Source organism: Heterocephalus glaber, unplaced genomic scaffold (genome assembly GCF_053883595.1).
Source record: "Heterocephalus glaber isolate CG9 unplaced genomic scaffold, H.glaber_assembly_v1.0 deba00000937, whole genome shotgun sequence".
In the NCBI taxonomy this organism is placed as follows: Eukaryota; Metazoa; Chordata; class Mammalia; order Rodentia; family Bathyergidae; genus Heterocephalus; species Heterocephalus glaber.
In genome coordinates, this window is record NW_028258173.1 from 2,637,322 (window position 1) to 2,653,451 (window position 16,130).

General features: G+C 49.7%; 1 protein-coding gene across 6 annotated transcripts in view; it reads right to left on the reverse strand.

Annotated features, from left to right (window-relative positions):
• Ccdc40 (coiled-coil domain 40 molecular ruler complex subunit) overlaps positions 1-16,130 on the reverse strand; it is a 56,202-nt gene that overhangs the window by 20,760 nt on the left and 19,312 nt on the right. For 5 of the 6 annotated variants that reach the window (XM_087208340.1, XM_004860878.4, XM_087208342.1 and 2 more), the window contains 3 exons: positions 10,640-10,797; positions 10,377-10,499; positions 6,589-6,710 (listed from right to left, as the gene is read on the reverse strand). In XM_087208340.1, coding sequence (XP_087064466.1) covers positions 6,589-6,710; positions 10,377-10,499; positions 10,640-10,797 — 403 coding nt within the window. Of the gene's footprint in view, positions 1-6,588; positions 6,711-10,376; positions 10,500-10,639; positions 10,798-16,130 lie in introns of those variants that run through there. The other variant, XM_087208343.1, reaches the window with a different exon arrangement.

A 16,130-nucleotide genomic window follows, 5' to 3' on the forward strand; every position in this document is an offset into this window, starting at 1 on the left:
CATGCTGCTGTGTAAATACCTATAATTAACACCAAGTTTTAAAACGTGATGGTAGACAAGAGAATCTGATTTTTTGTTCATGTGTGAGACGTATCTCCTTGTCATTGGGAAGCCCCATTGTACCTAAATATTCCTTTCTCCAACGATAGTATCTGATCCTTCAACTAAGTTATTACACTTTCTATTTAGACTAGAATACAGTGGGACTTCAGTTCACAAATGCTTCTGTTGGGGAACAATTTGGTTCCCCAACAGAAGCGTTCAGCCAAATTTTGCTTCCATTCCAGAACTCTGCATTGGGTGACATTGAACTTTACGGGGAAATGTGACTGGGTTTGTGACCAATCTGGTTTGCAACCAGAATCGTGGAAAGAGCTAAGTTTGTGGACTGAGGTACCAATGTATACCTTCCATATTTTTCCCACGTGGGTCTTTTAATTCTATTTCCCAAACAACTCTCTCCTCTCATCCCCTCCCCTCCTGCTCCCCTCTCTTCCTCCCTCCGTCCCTTTTTTGTGATACTGGATACTGAACCTAGGGCCTTTGCACTGAGCTCCATCCCCAGCGCCCCCTTTTCATTTTGAGACAGGGTCTCACTAAGTCGCTCAGTTGTCCAGGCTGGGCTTGAACTTGGGATCTCCTGCTTCAGCCTCCCAGAGACTGCAGGTGGGCACCAACACACTCAACTCATTAGTATTTCTTAAATGTCTATCTAGGTAGGGTTCATGCATGTGTATGTATATGCATTTCTCTCCACTTAAATAATTACCACTGGCAGCTTAGTACACCCGATTTTACGCTTGAGCTTTTCTTCTGCCATATCTTAGAGAAATTCCCTACCAGTGTGTCAGGAGCAATTCTGCATAATTTGGTGGGGTGGATCATTTCACAGTGGAAATCATGATTAGGCCTAGTTTTCCTGCCTACAGGCCAGCTATGGCATGCCGAGACATAACTCCATTTTTGCCTCTGGTCACAACTAGGACCTCAATGATCCAGTGATGCTGTGATGCTCCAGGGCAAGATTACACCAGCTGAAGACATCTTGGGAGGAACAAAATCTTCACCTGTTACATTTTTTACTCCCAATATACTGAAGTCATCTGTTACATTTGTTACTCTCAGTCTACTCAATAAAAGTGTGGCAAGTTCGAGGTCTTTTATCTTTGCTTCCCAGAGCTACATTGATCAGGCCCAAAGCTCAGCAAAGTCTCATTTTTCTATCTTTGCTTTATTAATTAATTTGCCTGTGCTGTCGTGGCTCACAGGAGACTGGGACTCACTGCAGAAGTTCTAGTAACTTCTCCTTTCCCTGTTCCCTACACCAGAGTGGATGGGACTGTCCTCACTGATGAATATGCTGTAATTTATTATTATTATTATTATTATTATTATTATTATTTTTATTGGTACCGGGGATCAAACTCAGAACCTTGCGCTTGCAAGGCAGGTGCGGTGCCATTGAGCTAAATCCCCGGCCTAAACGCTGTAATTTAATTGTCCTCACTGACACACAACTGGGCTCTTTCCAGTTTTCTGGTCTTTTTCTAACATCATCAGTGCATCAAAAAACAGATACCAGGGAGATACACCATGTTGATGGGGCAGATGATTTCATATCATTTAGATCTCAATTCCCCCCAAACTGATCTGTAGACTAAATGTGATTTCAATCATAATCCAAGTAGACAATCTCCCCTTTGAAATTGACAAATGAATCCCAAAATTTATATAGAAATCTAAAAGACCTAGACCAGTCAAAATACTTTTACAAAACTACAACCAAGAGTCACACTATCTGATTTCAATACTCTCTACAAAGCTAGAGTTATCCACATGGAGTGATATTGAGGATAAAAAGAGTCACATAGATGATAGATCAGAGCAGAATCCAGGGACAGACACACCCACACCACGCGCACACCCACGTACCACAGACACAACACACACTTGATCAACCGGTTTTGACAAAGATGTCATAGTGTTTCACTGGGGAAAGGACCATCTTTTCAACAAGTGGTACGGGGACAACTGCACATAGACCCACACAGAAACCCAACCTGGACCCTACCCCACACCATAACCAAAGATATCATGAAATGGACAGTACACCTAAACATAAGAGGAAACAAAAAATAAACAATGGCTGGGGATGTAGCTCTGGGTGCAATTCCCAGTACTGCAAAAACAAACAAAACCTTCCTGGATTAATAGGAAATAATCTTTACGAAATTAGGGACGAAGTCACATTAAAAGCGAGGACCTAAGATGAAGGAATCATGGGGACTAGAGCCAACACCCTACAAGCAGGTATTCAAAGGAATCGGGTCATGTCACTGTCACAAGATAAAGACGGCACTGCACTCAACTTGGGGTGGGGTTGGGCAGTGTCACACACACAAGCCCTCGCATCCCGCTCCCAGGCACAAGTCAACAGCACCATGGGCCTTGGTCATCTGGCCCCTTGAGCAAGAATGCGGCGGGACGTGATGAACCTGTACAGCCACACTAAGGTCCATGCCCGCACCCTCTCCAGGGACACATTTCCAATAGGGTGCTCCTCCTCATCACACCACAGTCCTGGGCAGATGGCTGGGCACCAGCATCCGCAGGTGTGCAGGACACTGGTGTGATCAGGCACTGCCTGTCAGACCCTAGGCCAGAAGAGGCCAGCCCTGTTCAGCCTGGTCTGTCCCACGGGGTCACAATGCTGCATCCTCCCAGAATCTGCAGGGCCAGAGCAGAGCATGCAGAACAGCCCTGGTGCCTTGCTCTAACTTGATGTCCAATGTGCTGCTGCTCATGCTCAGGGCCCAAGGGCCCAAGGCTCCCTGTGGTGACCGTATCCTATCCACCCTCTCCCCAACAGGCTAACCACTGGCACAGCACGCCAAGGGTAGAGGCTCCAAGGAGCTTCCTCTGTTGTCACTAGGACTGAGGCAAAGGAGTGCAAAGGGTTGCAGCTGACTCTTCTCCTTTCTTGTGTGGGACACTCTGACTCTGGAGCAAATGAACAGAGACAGACATTTTCATGACAGTAGACAGAATCTCTACGGACTCGGAGGGACAGCAAAAAGAGCAACGGAGAAAGCACAGGCACTAAGTTAAGCTTGCAGCAGCGTATTATGAAATACATGGGTACAATGTGATGGTGTAGCCCACTCCCACAAGAACTGGGAAATCAGATGTCTTCTAGTAGTTCCCAACCTTTTCGGTACCAAGAATCAGTTTCATGGAAGAAATTTTTCCATGGATGGGGGGAGGAGAGGATTGTTTCAGGATGATTTAAGCACATTACATTTATTGTGCATTTTATTTTTATTATTATTACAACTTATAATAAATAATCATATAACTCATCATAATACAGAATCATTGGGAGTCCTCAGATTGTTTTTCTGCAACTAGATAGGGATGAGGGGGAGACAGTGATGCTGTACAGTGTACTCCAAATCTTGTTTTTGTTGCCGTCACTGCACAAAGCCCTGCTTCACAAAGATAGGATGCTGGAAAAGGAATCAGGCTTTTACGGCAACCTCAGGATATTCTGCCTTGATGGTAATCCAAATCTCCAGGATGTAAGGAGATCTGAACTTGTCTCAAATATACTTTTTTTTTTTGGTATCAGGGGTCGAACTCTGGGCCTTGCACTTGTGAGGCAGGTGGGGGAACCACTGAGCTAAATCCCTGGCCCTCAAATCTACTTTTAAGGCCAGCATCATTTGCAATCTCAACCAGTTGATCCTCTTCTAGCACGGAAAAAGTGCTATTCACACACGAGTCCCGGGTGCACTCCTTTCTAGTTTAGAGGTCTTCTGGGGTTGGGAGGTAATGGTCAAACTCTTTTTTTTTTTTTTTGGTACCAGGGTCAAACTCGGGTCTTTGCGCTTTCGAGGCAGGCAGCGGAACCACTGAGCTAAATCCCCAGGCCTGGTCAAACTCTTTTGAAAAAGAAGGCCCTGGCCCAGTCTTTTGCAAAATCTCTGCCGTTTGAAACATGTCAAAATTCCCCATGTTCACTTGCCACACCCATAATAATTCCAGTTTAGCTTCAAATGCAGTCACCTCATCTATGAACTTGAACACAACTGTCATTCTCCCCTGAAGTGACAGACTGAATTCACTGAGCAGGTGGAATATGTCACACGGGTGAGCAAGTTTTGTGACCCATTCACATGCAGACATTGGAGAGAGAATGTGCAGGTTTCGGCTGGAACCTCAGGAAGGTAATTAACATTTCTGAACAAATGCCATGGCATCAGACAGGGGTGGGGTAGGTGGGCAAACGGAAAAGGCCACCGAGGGCTCCTGGCCCAGCACGGCGCAGAAAGCAGGAGGCAGCAGGCTGGGGCCTTGGCGCTCCTGTCCTTATCCACCCATGTGGGGCTGAGAACCGGCGGGTGTGAGGATGGAGCGTCTGCTCCCTTGGTGTTTAAATTTCATAATGCACAGGAACAAACTGGCACCCTCGCTCCTGGGCCGGCTTCTGTGACCCCGATTCCTGTGACTGTCCCTCAGACAGATGCACCGTCAGCACAGTGGCAAAACTGCTCTGAGCCAGTGGGCCTGTTCTGTGGCACCCACAGGGCAGATGTTCCCACGATGCCCGGACAGCTATTGGGGAGCTGGCCCTGCTGTCCCAAGCAGGAACGTCACTGTTTGTCTTCATTTTCTAAAATGAGCCACACATTTTTGCACACGACAGTCGATGTTTGCAGGGAGCACAGTCCCTCCTGGCCTGGAAGTGCTGAGCTAGGAAAGAGTTTATTTTTGCAACACCCTGACCTTCTGCTAAACCTGTCTCCAATTTCCTCCTTCTGACCTCTCTGGGTGCAGACGGCCCGCTCTGTGGGCATGGTGTACAATTCTCACAGCACCTTTGCTGGCCTGCACTTTCCGAAGATGGACCTCAGCAATCCAGGGCCTTGCACCGCAACTGCAGGTCAAATCAGGGCTCTTGGTGTGTGTGTGTGTGTGTGCGTGTGTGGAAAGCCGGGGAGGAGACCAGGAAACTTACAGCTTTGCTGGGGGGAGAGCTCCAGTGTCAGAGGCACCAGCAGAAGGCCTCCCTGGGTGCAACTGTTATCTACTCAAAGATGTCAAAGACAAGGAGGGTTCGGTCAAGAGGACATGGGGGTGACGGTGGGGCACTGTGTAGACATGTGGTGGAGTCCTGGAAGCATGGGAGAGCCAGACAGGAGGAGCGTCGCGGTGGTGTTGCCTTCCCTGGGCCTGCAGGGGACAGAGGCCATCAGCCTTGGATAGCTGGCCATGGCAGGCCCCGGGAGAACCCTGGCCTTGGCCTTACTCAAGGCCAACAGCTGGCTGGCCTGTATAATTAAACAGCCAGTTACCAAGCCCAGACTGCAGGAGGACAAAGTTCCCACATGGGCTGCATGTCCTCTTCTGTCCCAAGTCTGGAGGCCCAGCAGGCCATGGCCAGCAACCCAGGGAGGCCACAGAGGGCAAGAGTGGCCCCAGGGAGGCCTCATTTACTCGGACTGCAGATTTAAGGGGAAAACAAACCTTTAGGGCTCTATTTTTGACCAAAGGAATGGGTATTTTTAATCCAGCATTATTGGGAGGGGGATGTGTTTTAAAAACAATCATAAACTGGGTGTAGTGGCCCACACCTGTAACCCTGCTACCCCAGAGGTGAGGCAGGAGTATTCTGTGTTTGCAGGCAGGCAGCATGGTGAGACCTCATCTCAAAACAAAACAAAAACAACAAACCCAAAAAAGACAAAAAAAAAAAAATTACAGCTGGGCACGGTGGTATATGCCCGTAATCCCAGTGCTCTGGGAGACGGAGGCAGGAGCACTGCAAGTTGGAGCCCAGGTTACCCTTAGAGAGAGCTGGAAGGGGAGGGGACAGGGATGCAGCCTGGAAGACCCTGGCTCCCAGTCTCAGTGCCCCAATCAAATGTGTCAGCGTTTGTATTTTTGATCACAGGGCTGAGAAGGAAAAGTCTCTCCAGGTTTTTCGGCTGGCACCAAGCACGCCCCTCACCACAGCTGGCTCTTGAGCCCCCCAGGCCCTGGTTGAGAGCCGGAGGTAGAAAGGACACGCAGCGGAGTGGGGGAAAGCTCAACACAGCAGCCACACAGAACCTGGCCGTCACTCTCTGGGTCCCCAGTGAGACCCCAGCACCTGAGTGGTCTCGGGAATCAAGGCTGCCCTGGGCCCCAAGCCCCGAATCCCTCCCTCCCTGGGCTCCACAGGGCTCCCAAAGGAGCATCCTCCCCCACTCCGTGGGAATTAAAACTGGATTTCAGGTGGGACGCGGCCCTCAGAGAAAGCAGTCGCAAAGGCGGGTCACACCTTCATCTCCCTCCGTTGGTCTGGCCAAGAGACCTGAGCATGCAAGCGGAAGGGATCTGTGTGAGCTGAGTCCTCGGCACAGTGAGGGGCTTTCTGGGCAGAAGCCACCACAGGACTCTAGGTGGGGCCCTTTGCCCCAACTGATCGGGGGACCTGGGAGAGGCGGGAATGGAGGGTCCTGCTGCACACTTCCTGGTTCCCACGCAGCTCCCAGCCATCTGTCACCCCGACCATGGTGCCACAGAGGGCAGCAGCCCGGGCCGTACCTGAGTGCCTCCAGGATGGCCCTGTGTGCCTCGTCACGATGCTTCATGCCCACCAGGCTGGTGGCCCACTGCTGCAGGATGCGCTTCTTCTCCAGGTTGATGGCATCTATTTCTGTGGAGGCCTGCGGCGGGGCGGGGCATACACAGGGGTGAAGAAGCCAAATCTCATGTTTTCCTTAGTTTACCCTGATTTCTCTTGGCCGCACATCAGCAAAGGGACAACAGGTGACTTGACACAGCTTTAGAGAAGCCTGGAGCCTCCATTTGTGCCTCAGTGCAGGGCCTGGGGTGCTCAGGGCTTAGGACAGAGGAGGAAGAGGGGAGAGGGAAGAGGAGGGGGAGGCGAGGGGGAGGGGGGATGCTGGCCGGTACCAAGGGAGCACCTGCCCCACACCTGACTCCATGGCAGACTTGGTGGGTGTCATCACCATGGGCTGAGGTCACACAGGCTGAGCACAAACGCAGGCCCGAGGCCCTACCCGTGAGAGCCCATGCCCGAAGGGTGAGCGTCTGTGGGATTTACTCCAAGGGCAGAAGGGAGGTTCATTTACTCTCGGGGCACAGAGGTCAAGCCACCGATGACAGGGTGCTCTGGTGGTGCACCTTGGCCCCTGGTGTCTCAGCATCACCAGCTGTGACCAGGGGACAATGGCAGCAGTTCCTTCCAGGGCCTTTTGGGTCAGAGGGTTGATGCCGGGCTGCCCACCCCAGCCTTGCCCTCAGAGTTTGCAGGGTACTAGGAACGTCCTCATGCAGCCTTCCTAACCAATTAGCGTGACTCCTGCAAGCCAGTGGTGCTGAGCTAGCAGACGGCAGCGATCGCTTGGAGACTGCCTGCCCACCAGGACAGCCCAGTGCAAGGTCACCATGGACCAGAGCATTCCCAGGGAAGACAAGGACATCACCGGGCAGCAAGGTGGCATCACCCTGGAAGCCACTCCTCTCAGCCAAGGGTTTTTAACTCATCCATTCATCACTACTTCTTACACTGCACCGAGGGGCATGAATGAAGTATACTATGACGAGCGGGCATTTTGTATCGGGGCAAGTGATTAACGAGGAGTCTGCTCTGTGACACTGAGCACTTTGCAAAAGCCCTGGCAAGCCGACCAGTGGGGGCCCGAATCCGGCCAGGCTCCTCGCCATCTGGCCTTTGATGCCGGTGTTCCCTGAGGCTGCCAAGCTGCAGGTAAGGTGAAGATCACACGACACCGAGTCTCCATTAAAAATGAAAGAAAAGGAAATGAGGGTACATTCCACGAAGTCAGAACACGCAAACAAGCCAAAGGGTAATATAAATACCAATCACCCCACCACTTAACGATCACCGTGGGGAACTTCTTCCGCCCATTATATGAGTTTGTTTGTGCGCGCATGCACACGTGCCGGACATCACATTCTATATGGTTTTGTAAACTCAAATGAAAAATTCACACCCTGTGCACTTTTCCATGTCATTAAATATTTACTTTTTTGCTCATGTATCCTGGTTTGTTGAACTAACACTGCCTCTCCTGACACGTCTAACACAAGGACAAGCATCATTTTCCTGTCGGTCTCTTCTCATTTTGCTTATGGTGTTTTCAATGTAAAACATGTCATTTGCACGCACGTGCGGTTGTCTCCTTGGAATGAAGCCCAAGTAACGGCATTCCAGAGAGTGCAGAAGGGAGTGCGCTGCAAATTAAACACTGCCCTTGATAAAGACCCCGGGACAGTCAGTGTTGGAGGGCCCGCTTCCTTCTGGCCCTCACCATTGCAGCCTGCAGGGGGACCCACCTGCCTTTTCCCATTTGGGGACCTCTGAGGTCCATCTTTGCTGGAGGTGCTGGGAAGGAGGGTGGGGTCTGGCCTGGGGGCCCCTGCTGAGAGAGGGGCCAGGCACAAATGGGCCAGGTTCTTGTCCACCTTCAGAACCTCTTCACACCCCTGCAGGAGTTTGGGTGTGGCCTGTCCCCTCCCAAACTCACTTGAAATTGAACCCCCCGAGAGATGTCAGGAGGTGGGCCCTGCGCTCAAGGGAGCGTTAATACATGGATGGAAAGCTTGTTCTGGGGGAGCCAGTGTGGCCAGGTGTCCTGTGCTCCCTGTTCTCACTGGGCACTGGTTCATGCTCACCCAGCAAGAGAGCTTCACCAGATGTGGGCCGGGCCTCTGGACCGGCACCGTGAGCAGACGTCACCCCTTCTTCATAACACCGGTGTCTGTGGTATTGCGCTATTAGCAACAGAAAACACAGACATGACCCCCAAATTTGCTATGGCTTCTAAGCCCATATTCTTTTCTTTGTGGCACCAGGGATGGAACTCAGGACCTTGTCTTAAGCCTATATTCTCATGGTGGCTCCCCCTCTTCATTTCAGTCACAGGGTCCTTGACCCTCAGAGGTTTTGTCATGGTGAGGCCACCTCAGGACCCTTTTCTGTGTGGGTTCTGCTTTAGCTGCGGTGTGTGGAAAGGTCTCTCTCTCTTCCCTCCAGGAGTATGCAAATGTTTTCCTGGTCCATCTCTCCCCATCTAACTATTTGATTCCACCTGGAATTTTAGTATCTCATATGAGGAAAAGATTTAATTTTCCCCTAAATGATTAACCAAGTGTCCCGACAATTTTCTGTTTATTTGTAACCTGTGGAATTTTCTATCAGCCTTGGCTTGTTCTGCCAGGCTGCAGTGGCTTGCCTGCTATCTTTGATTCCAGTAACACGTTAATTTGGCTTCTAGAGCTTTATGGTATATTTTACTATTTGGGAGGAAAATGCCAGGGTGACTCCTGTATCCCAGTTTTCCCAGGACTCTCCCCAGTTTGTATGGAAAGTCCCATATCTTGGGAAATCCTTTGGCTGCAGGCAAACTGGGACAGCTGGTCACCCTACAGGAACCTTCCTTTCCAAAACAATTCTTGACCAGCACTCCTCACATATTATTCACATAAACTCAAGAATCACTGTGTCCTTCAACCTTTTTTTTTTTTCCCAGTACTGTGGATGGAACCCAAGGCCTTCTGCACACTAGGCAAGTGCTTTAGCACTGAACTACACCCCCATCCTCAGCCTATCAAAAATCACTGTTAATTAAAAACTGTGATTCCCCCCCTGAGCTTCTGCCTGGAACACATTCCAGATTGATGTTACTTCCAGGCTGGCGTGCACAGGCAGCTTTATGGTACGAAGTCCTCTCTCCTCCCTCTGCCCTGGGACCAGGCGTACTGTCCCTTGATCAAATGGTCTTTTCTTTCTTTCAATAAAGGTTTATTGTTTCCTCCATGCTATTCCTGCATGTGTGAATCGGATGATGACTCAAGACTTAAAAACAAAACAAACAATACAAAAAAAGAAAAAGAGTCACAGTGTTGGCCTCCCCAGAGCTGACTCTGGTGCTCAGGGCGAGAGGTGGGTGCTGCCCAGGAATGTGGGCTGCCCATGGGGCAGAGAGTAGCTAGGAAGTCTCCAGCCCTCCAAGGAAGAGGCCCAAGGTTGGCTAAGGAGCTTGCTCAGGATCCCCCAGCAAGCTGGCACCGGAAGTGCTGGAGAGCATGGGATCCTTCACTTCCTGAAGGATCCTGCAGCCCATCCTGTGGCCATCAATCAGCTGGAATCTCCTGAACCCCCTGGCCCCCACCGGGGATGGTGAGAGATTCTCAGGTATTTAAGAAGCGCAAGGTATAAGGCCCTCTCTGAACTTGGGCTTGAGCTTTACTGAGGAGAACACAGCTGGTTGTATTATTCATCCATCAACACACTCCCACTGAGCGGGGACATCTGCTCCTCCCAGTTGCAGGCCTGCTCTTACCTCGCTCACCGCTTTCCTTAAAAGCCGGGTGTCCTCGGCTTGGGTGATGTGCTGAGCCTCCAACAGAGAGATGCTCTCTTCCAGCTGGTTTGCCCGAGTCGTGAGCTGGTCCACGTACAGGTCCTGGGAAGCAGGGTGAGCAGAGGCACGGTCGGGACCCATCCCTGGCCTAGGGGAGCACGACCAGGCCGCACCACCCCCTCCCCACGGCAGTGTCCAGGGACTCAAAGGCCAGTGATGATCGGCACCGGCTTGCAGAATACCTGCTTTTTCTTCTCCACTTCGGCCCGCGCCCTCTCCACCACGGCTTTCTTCACCACCTGCTTCATCACGCAGATGTCGTCACGCACGTCCTGGTTGATGTTCTGCATGTAGAAGAGGTGCAGGGCCAGGCTCTCCATCTCGGTCTGCAGGGCCATCACTGCAGGAGAGGTCACTTGGCATCTCCCACGGCCTGGAGCCCTCCCATCACCACAGGGCAGGACTGGCAGTGGATCAAAACTGCAAAGACCCAGGCCTTGCTATCAAAGAACTTGCTATCTAACTGGAGGGAGAAAAGAGACAAAAATATATGCAATCCATATATTTGCACCAAGCTGTCCCACCTACTACCACACACGAGAGACACCCCCACCTCAGCCTAAGCACAAGCTGAATAATGCCCCAGGATAAGGCCTCGTATCCATTTTACAGTTTCCTTACCAGATAGAGGGCTCGGACCACAGGGGGCGGCTGAGTCACATCGACACGGCCAGGCTCAGAGCAGGCCAGCGAGGACAAGGCTCTGCCCAGGGCAGGGCCCGCAGGAGGGAGCCTTTCCATCCCACTCAGAGTTCCACAGCAGATTTTTGTCAGGGCTCCCAGAAGAGACTGAGCCCTGAATTCCTTTTAGTGAAAGTCACTGTGAGACTGATGTATCAAAGCCAGCCCGACCAATTCAGCAAGACCTTGTCTCAAAATTTTAGAAGTGCTGGGGTGCAGCTCAGTGGTGGAGCATTTGCCTAGCATTCGTGAGGCCCTGGGGTTAATCGCCAGAACCACAAAACAAATACACAAAGAAAAAAAACTTGAAAGAAATGTGGTTTTTTTTCATCTACTTTTTGTTTTATTTTGTTTCCTCTGTTCTGGAGATTGGACCCAGGGCTAGGGACAGACGGAAAAGGGAGAGGAGAACAATGCAAGAAAGTCCAAGATGCTTGGTGGGATGGAGCAGGACAGGAGCCACGAAGTGGAAGGAAAGAAAGAAGAGCCAGATGCTCAGAAGAGAGGAAGAGAGAGTGAAAGAAATGTTTTTAAGGAGAAACAAGCAAGCCGGGTATGGTGGTGGATGCCTGTAATCCCAGCACTATGGGAGGCTGAGGCAGGAGGGTCACTAGTTTGAGCAACACAGGGACTTAGTGACAGCTCATCTCTAATAAAAAACAAACAAGGACTAAGGATGTAGCTTAGTGCGAAGGCCCTGGGTTTGATCCCCAACACTGAAACAAACGAACATCGCTGTGCAGCTTCCAATGGCAGAAAATGCTCTTGCTCCGATGGGGCAAATTCTAGGTGGGGTGCACGAGGCAGGGGAGGTGGAGAAGAGGGTAGGGTGTTCCCCTCCCCTGGACACAGCTCCACTCTCCTCCCCAGCTGCTTTACAGATTTTGTCTTTTTCGCTGGTTTTAGCCAATTTGACTAGGACGAGTCTGGAGCAGTTTTCCTCCTCCATCTCGTGCTTGGGGTTGTTGAGCTTCTGGGGAACAACAGCCTGTGACTTCCAGAAGTTTCCCGCTCTCCCCTCCCCATCCCCGTCCGAGCTTCTGCCATCTCTGCCTGACAGGCCACACGGAAGGAGCACAGCTCCCAGGGATCTCTCTCTTGCTTCTGCCTTTTGTCTACTCTCTGATTCCTTCTGGGCAGTTTCTGTCGCTGGGATTCCCAGCCACTACTCCCAAGGCACATTTTTACCCATTTTACTGTTATTTATTTGTGGAAATGCTGTAGGGAAGTGTGTGCGCACACTTTACCTCCTGGAAGGGCCTGCTGATTGTCCTGCGAAGAGGCAGAGCCCAGTCTGCTCTGCGCCCTAACCCTCAGCACCTGGGGATGTGACCCTATGTGGACATCAGGCCTGGAAGAGGTGACTAAGGTTAATGAGGTCACGAGGGAGGGACCGTAAGGCACAGAGGAGATGGCACAGGTACACGCAGAGCGGCAACCTCTCGAGGACCCTGGAGAAGACACAGCCTACCAACCAAGAGGTCCTGGGGGGCCAGCCCTGCTGACACCTTCATCTCAGACTTCCAGCCCCCAGGATTTTGAGAAAATAAAGTTCAGTTGTTTAGGGCTGTCTGGTCCGTGGGACTCTGTACGGCAGCCCAAGCTGACTAGTTCACCCTCCCACCTAAGTGTGCAAGGGTGTGCATTTGCACACCTCCCAAAGGGCACTGAGTTCAACCCCTCTTCTGTGCAGGTTGAGTAACTAGAAAATTAGTATTTCAGATATTTTTTAAAGTTTCCATTCCTTTAACTATTAGTGACAGTAAACCTATTTTCATGGCTTTGGTTACACCGGTCTTTTTCCTTTTCTGAATGTCCTGCCCGTCTCCTTGGCCACTGGGATAGTACTCTTTTGTTGACTTGCTCCTAAGAGTTCTTTGGGTAATAAAAACAGGGCGGGGGCCAGGGATTTAGGTCAGTAGTTCCAACACCTCCCTTCCAAGTACAAGGTCCCAAGTTTGATCCCTGGTACCAAAACCCCCCCCCAAAACCAAAAAACAGCACAAGCAGAAGTTTTATATGGCTTCCGCGACAGCCCCAGTGCCAGTCTGTGACTACGGTACATGTGGCCAAAGGAAGATTATCAATGGCCTGGCAAGGGGGCCTTTCCTCCTCCTCCTCCTCTTTTCTTCCTTTTCTCCTCCTTCCTCTTCCTTCTCTTCTTCTCTGTATCCTTCTTCCTCTCCCTCTCCTTCTCCCTCTTCCTTTTCCTCTTCTTTTTTTTAGACAAGGTCTTGCCTTGGTCATCATGTCTCAGCCTCTGGAGTGCTGAGAACATAGGTATGTGTCACCAAGACCAGCTGCAGCTGAGCCTCTAAGAGCAGTGTGTCCCTGCCAGCTAGTGGCAGAGAATCAGAGTCTCAAGGGTGGAAAGGACTGGACATGGGTAAATTCTCCATGGCTGGCTTCAAGGTGGACCCCGAGTGCTGAGGATCATGGGTGGGCTCGGGGAGTGAGCCCAGCCGTTGGCAGGTAGGGGACCTGGCCCCACGGGAAAAAGGGACAGAGTTCTGCCAAGAACTGGAATGAGTGTCGGGGTGGATTTCCCCTGAAGTTCGCCTCGATGCCAGCCTTGTGATGTCCACAGCTGGGACCCCAACCCATGGAAGAGGGAGCTCATTCAGAAAAAACAGGGTTTTCAAGCTGAGTTTGTTGGAAGCAACAGAAATCAATGCAGATGATTCAGACACTGTTACAGGTGTTTCACATATTTTTCCCAATTTGTGTTTGACTTTTAACTTTTTTTTGGTACCAGGGATCGAACTTGGGTCCTTGTGCTTGCGAGGCAGGCGGCAGAACCACTGAGCTAAATCCCTGGCCATTGTATTTGACTTTTAACTTTAATGGGCTTCTAGACTGATAATTCTACTCTTTCATGTCGTCAGATCCGTCCAACTCTTCCTCTTGGTATCTGGCCTAGCAAGACCCTCCTTACCCCAGGAGATAAACTTACCTATTGCTCTCTTTCTTCTGTGCTTTTCTTAAATCTTTCCTGATACCTGAAACTTATTTTCTGTGTAGTGTGACACAGGGATCTAAGGATTTCTTTTTTCAGATAACCAGATAATAAAAAATATTTAGAGACTTAAAAAATGCAACCTGAACAATATGTAGCTTGCAATCGCTGAACTCCAAAGTGAATTTCCTTACCATTCTCCTTAACTAGCTGACCTCCTGCATGGGATCTGTTATCTGTTTTTCTTCAGGAGTGTTGTGCTTATTATTATGGATTTATATGATGCTTTGGTGCCTGATACCAAAAACGTTTTCCATTACCTCTTTTTCTCAAAAATTTCTTGGATATTCCTGTGCATTTAGTCTTTTGAGTGAACTTTAACACCAATTTATTAAGAATAAAGGGCTGGGGCTGGGGATTTAGCTCAGTGGTGCCGCCGCCTGCCTCGAAAGTACAAAGTCCTGAGTTCAATCCCTGGTACCAAAAAAAAAAAAAAAAAAGAATAAAGGGCTTTTTGTGTGCGCATGTGGAATAATCTCCACCCCACAGTGTGAGTGAAAAGGGACGAACAGAGTAGTGGGTATAAAAATTCTCTATTTAAACTATAAAGAGAGAGAGAAACACACACATGTACAGACACACACACATGTACAGACACACACACATGTGCACACACCCTTGTAACCCTGCTTATATATGCAAACATATCTTTAAAAGAATACGCAGGGCTGGAAGGTGCTGGCTGTCTCCGGCAGGTTGGTAGCTGGGGTGTTGAAAGGGGAAGGCTTTTCACTGCAGTGCTCCTGAGTTTTGAATTTTTATTGTTTTAAAATAAGTACAGTTATGTTAAATAAATTCAAGTCCATCAAAAACATCCTATCGTGAGTCTTTTCTCTCCATTTTTAGTTAGATTGGCTAAGAGTTTGTCTATTTTGTTTATTATTTGAAGAACTAACTCTTGGATTCACTAATTCTTTGTTTTTTGTTTGTTGGTTTGCCTAAATTTCATTGATTTCTGCTCTGATCTTTATAATTTTCCTCCTTGTACTAGGTTTGGGTTTGGATTGTTCTTGTTTCCCTAGGCTCTTGAGGTGCATCGTTAGGTTATTTATTTGGGTTGCTCTGTTTTCGGGATGTGGGCATTCAGAGGTATAAGAAAAGCTCAGGTCTGGACAGTTTCACTGCTGTACTCTACAGAAACTTCAGGGAAGGTTTAATGCCAATGTTCCCCAAGTTTGTTTTAATGAAATCGAAAGGAAAGTCCTCTCAAAGACATTCCTGAAAGCTATCATTATCCTGATTGTGAAATCAGTCAAGGATCCAACCAAAACAGAGAATTATAGACTAACTTTTTAAATAAATACAGATGCAAAAATCCTCAGCAAGATACTGGCAAACAGAAGGCAACAAATCATGAAAAAGATCATACGTAATGACAGGTAGGCTTCATCCCAGGGAAGCACACCCAGCCAGGAGGACCTAGAACCAGGCGCTCTGCCCCTAGCCCCTGGGTTTCCCACTGCACAGGGAAACAGAGGTGACAACCCATAGGCCGACGTGATCAAGGAAGAGAGCAACGCCCAGGCGGAGAGTCTCACTTCAGGACCCAAGTGATCCCTACCTCAGAGACAGGGGGAGACAACCTTAGGAGAGGGGCTTGAAGAGGATGAGAGCTAAACAGAGATCTGCTGGGATCACCTGGGAGGCCAGGGCTCAGACCAGGAAGATCACAGGGCCTCATTCTGATGTGGGAGGCCAGGTCCTGTGGGAGTAATCATCAGAGTGGGCAGTCCTCAAGAAGAAGGCATTTAGTTTAGTGGCATGTTTGCACTCTGGCACTGCTGCCCACATCAAGCAGAAATTAATGGTCTGAATTACTATAGGTCAATATAAGCAGGGCCTAATTATCTTCACTTAAATCATAGTCCTCTTTGTTTTGGTTAAGGGCTTGTTATGGGCTGTATCTACATGTCAGCTCAAAGTCTCTTGCAGTCATAGGTGGGGTTTTTTGGAGGTGGCTGGATCTCAAATGTGTG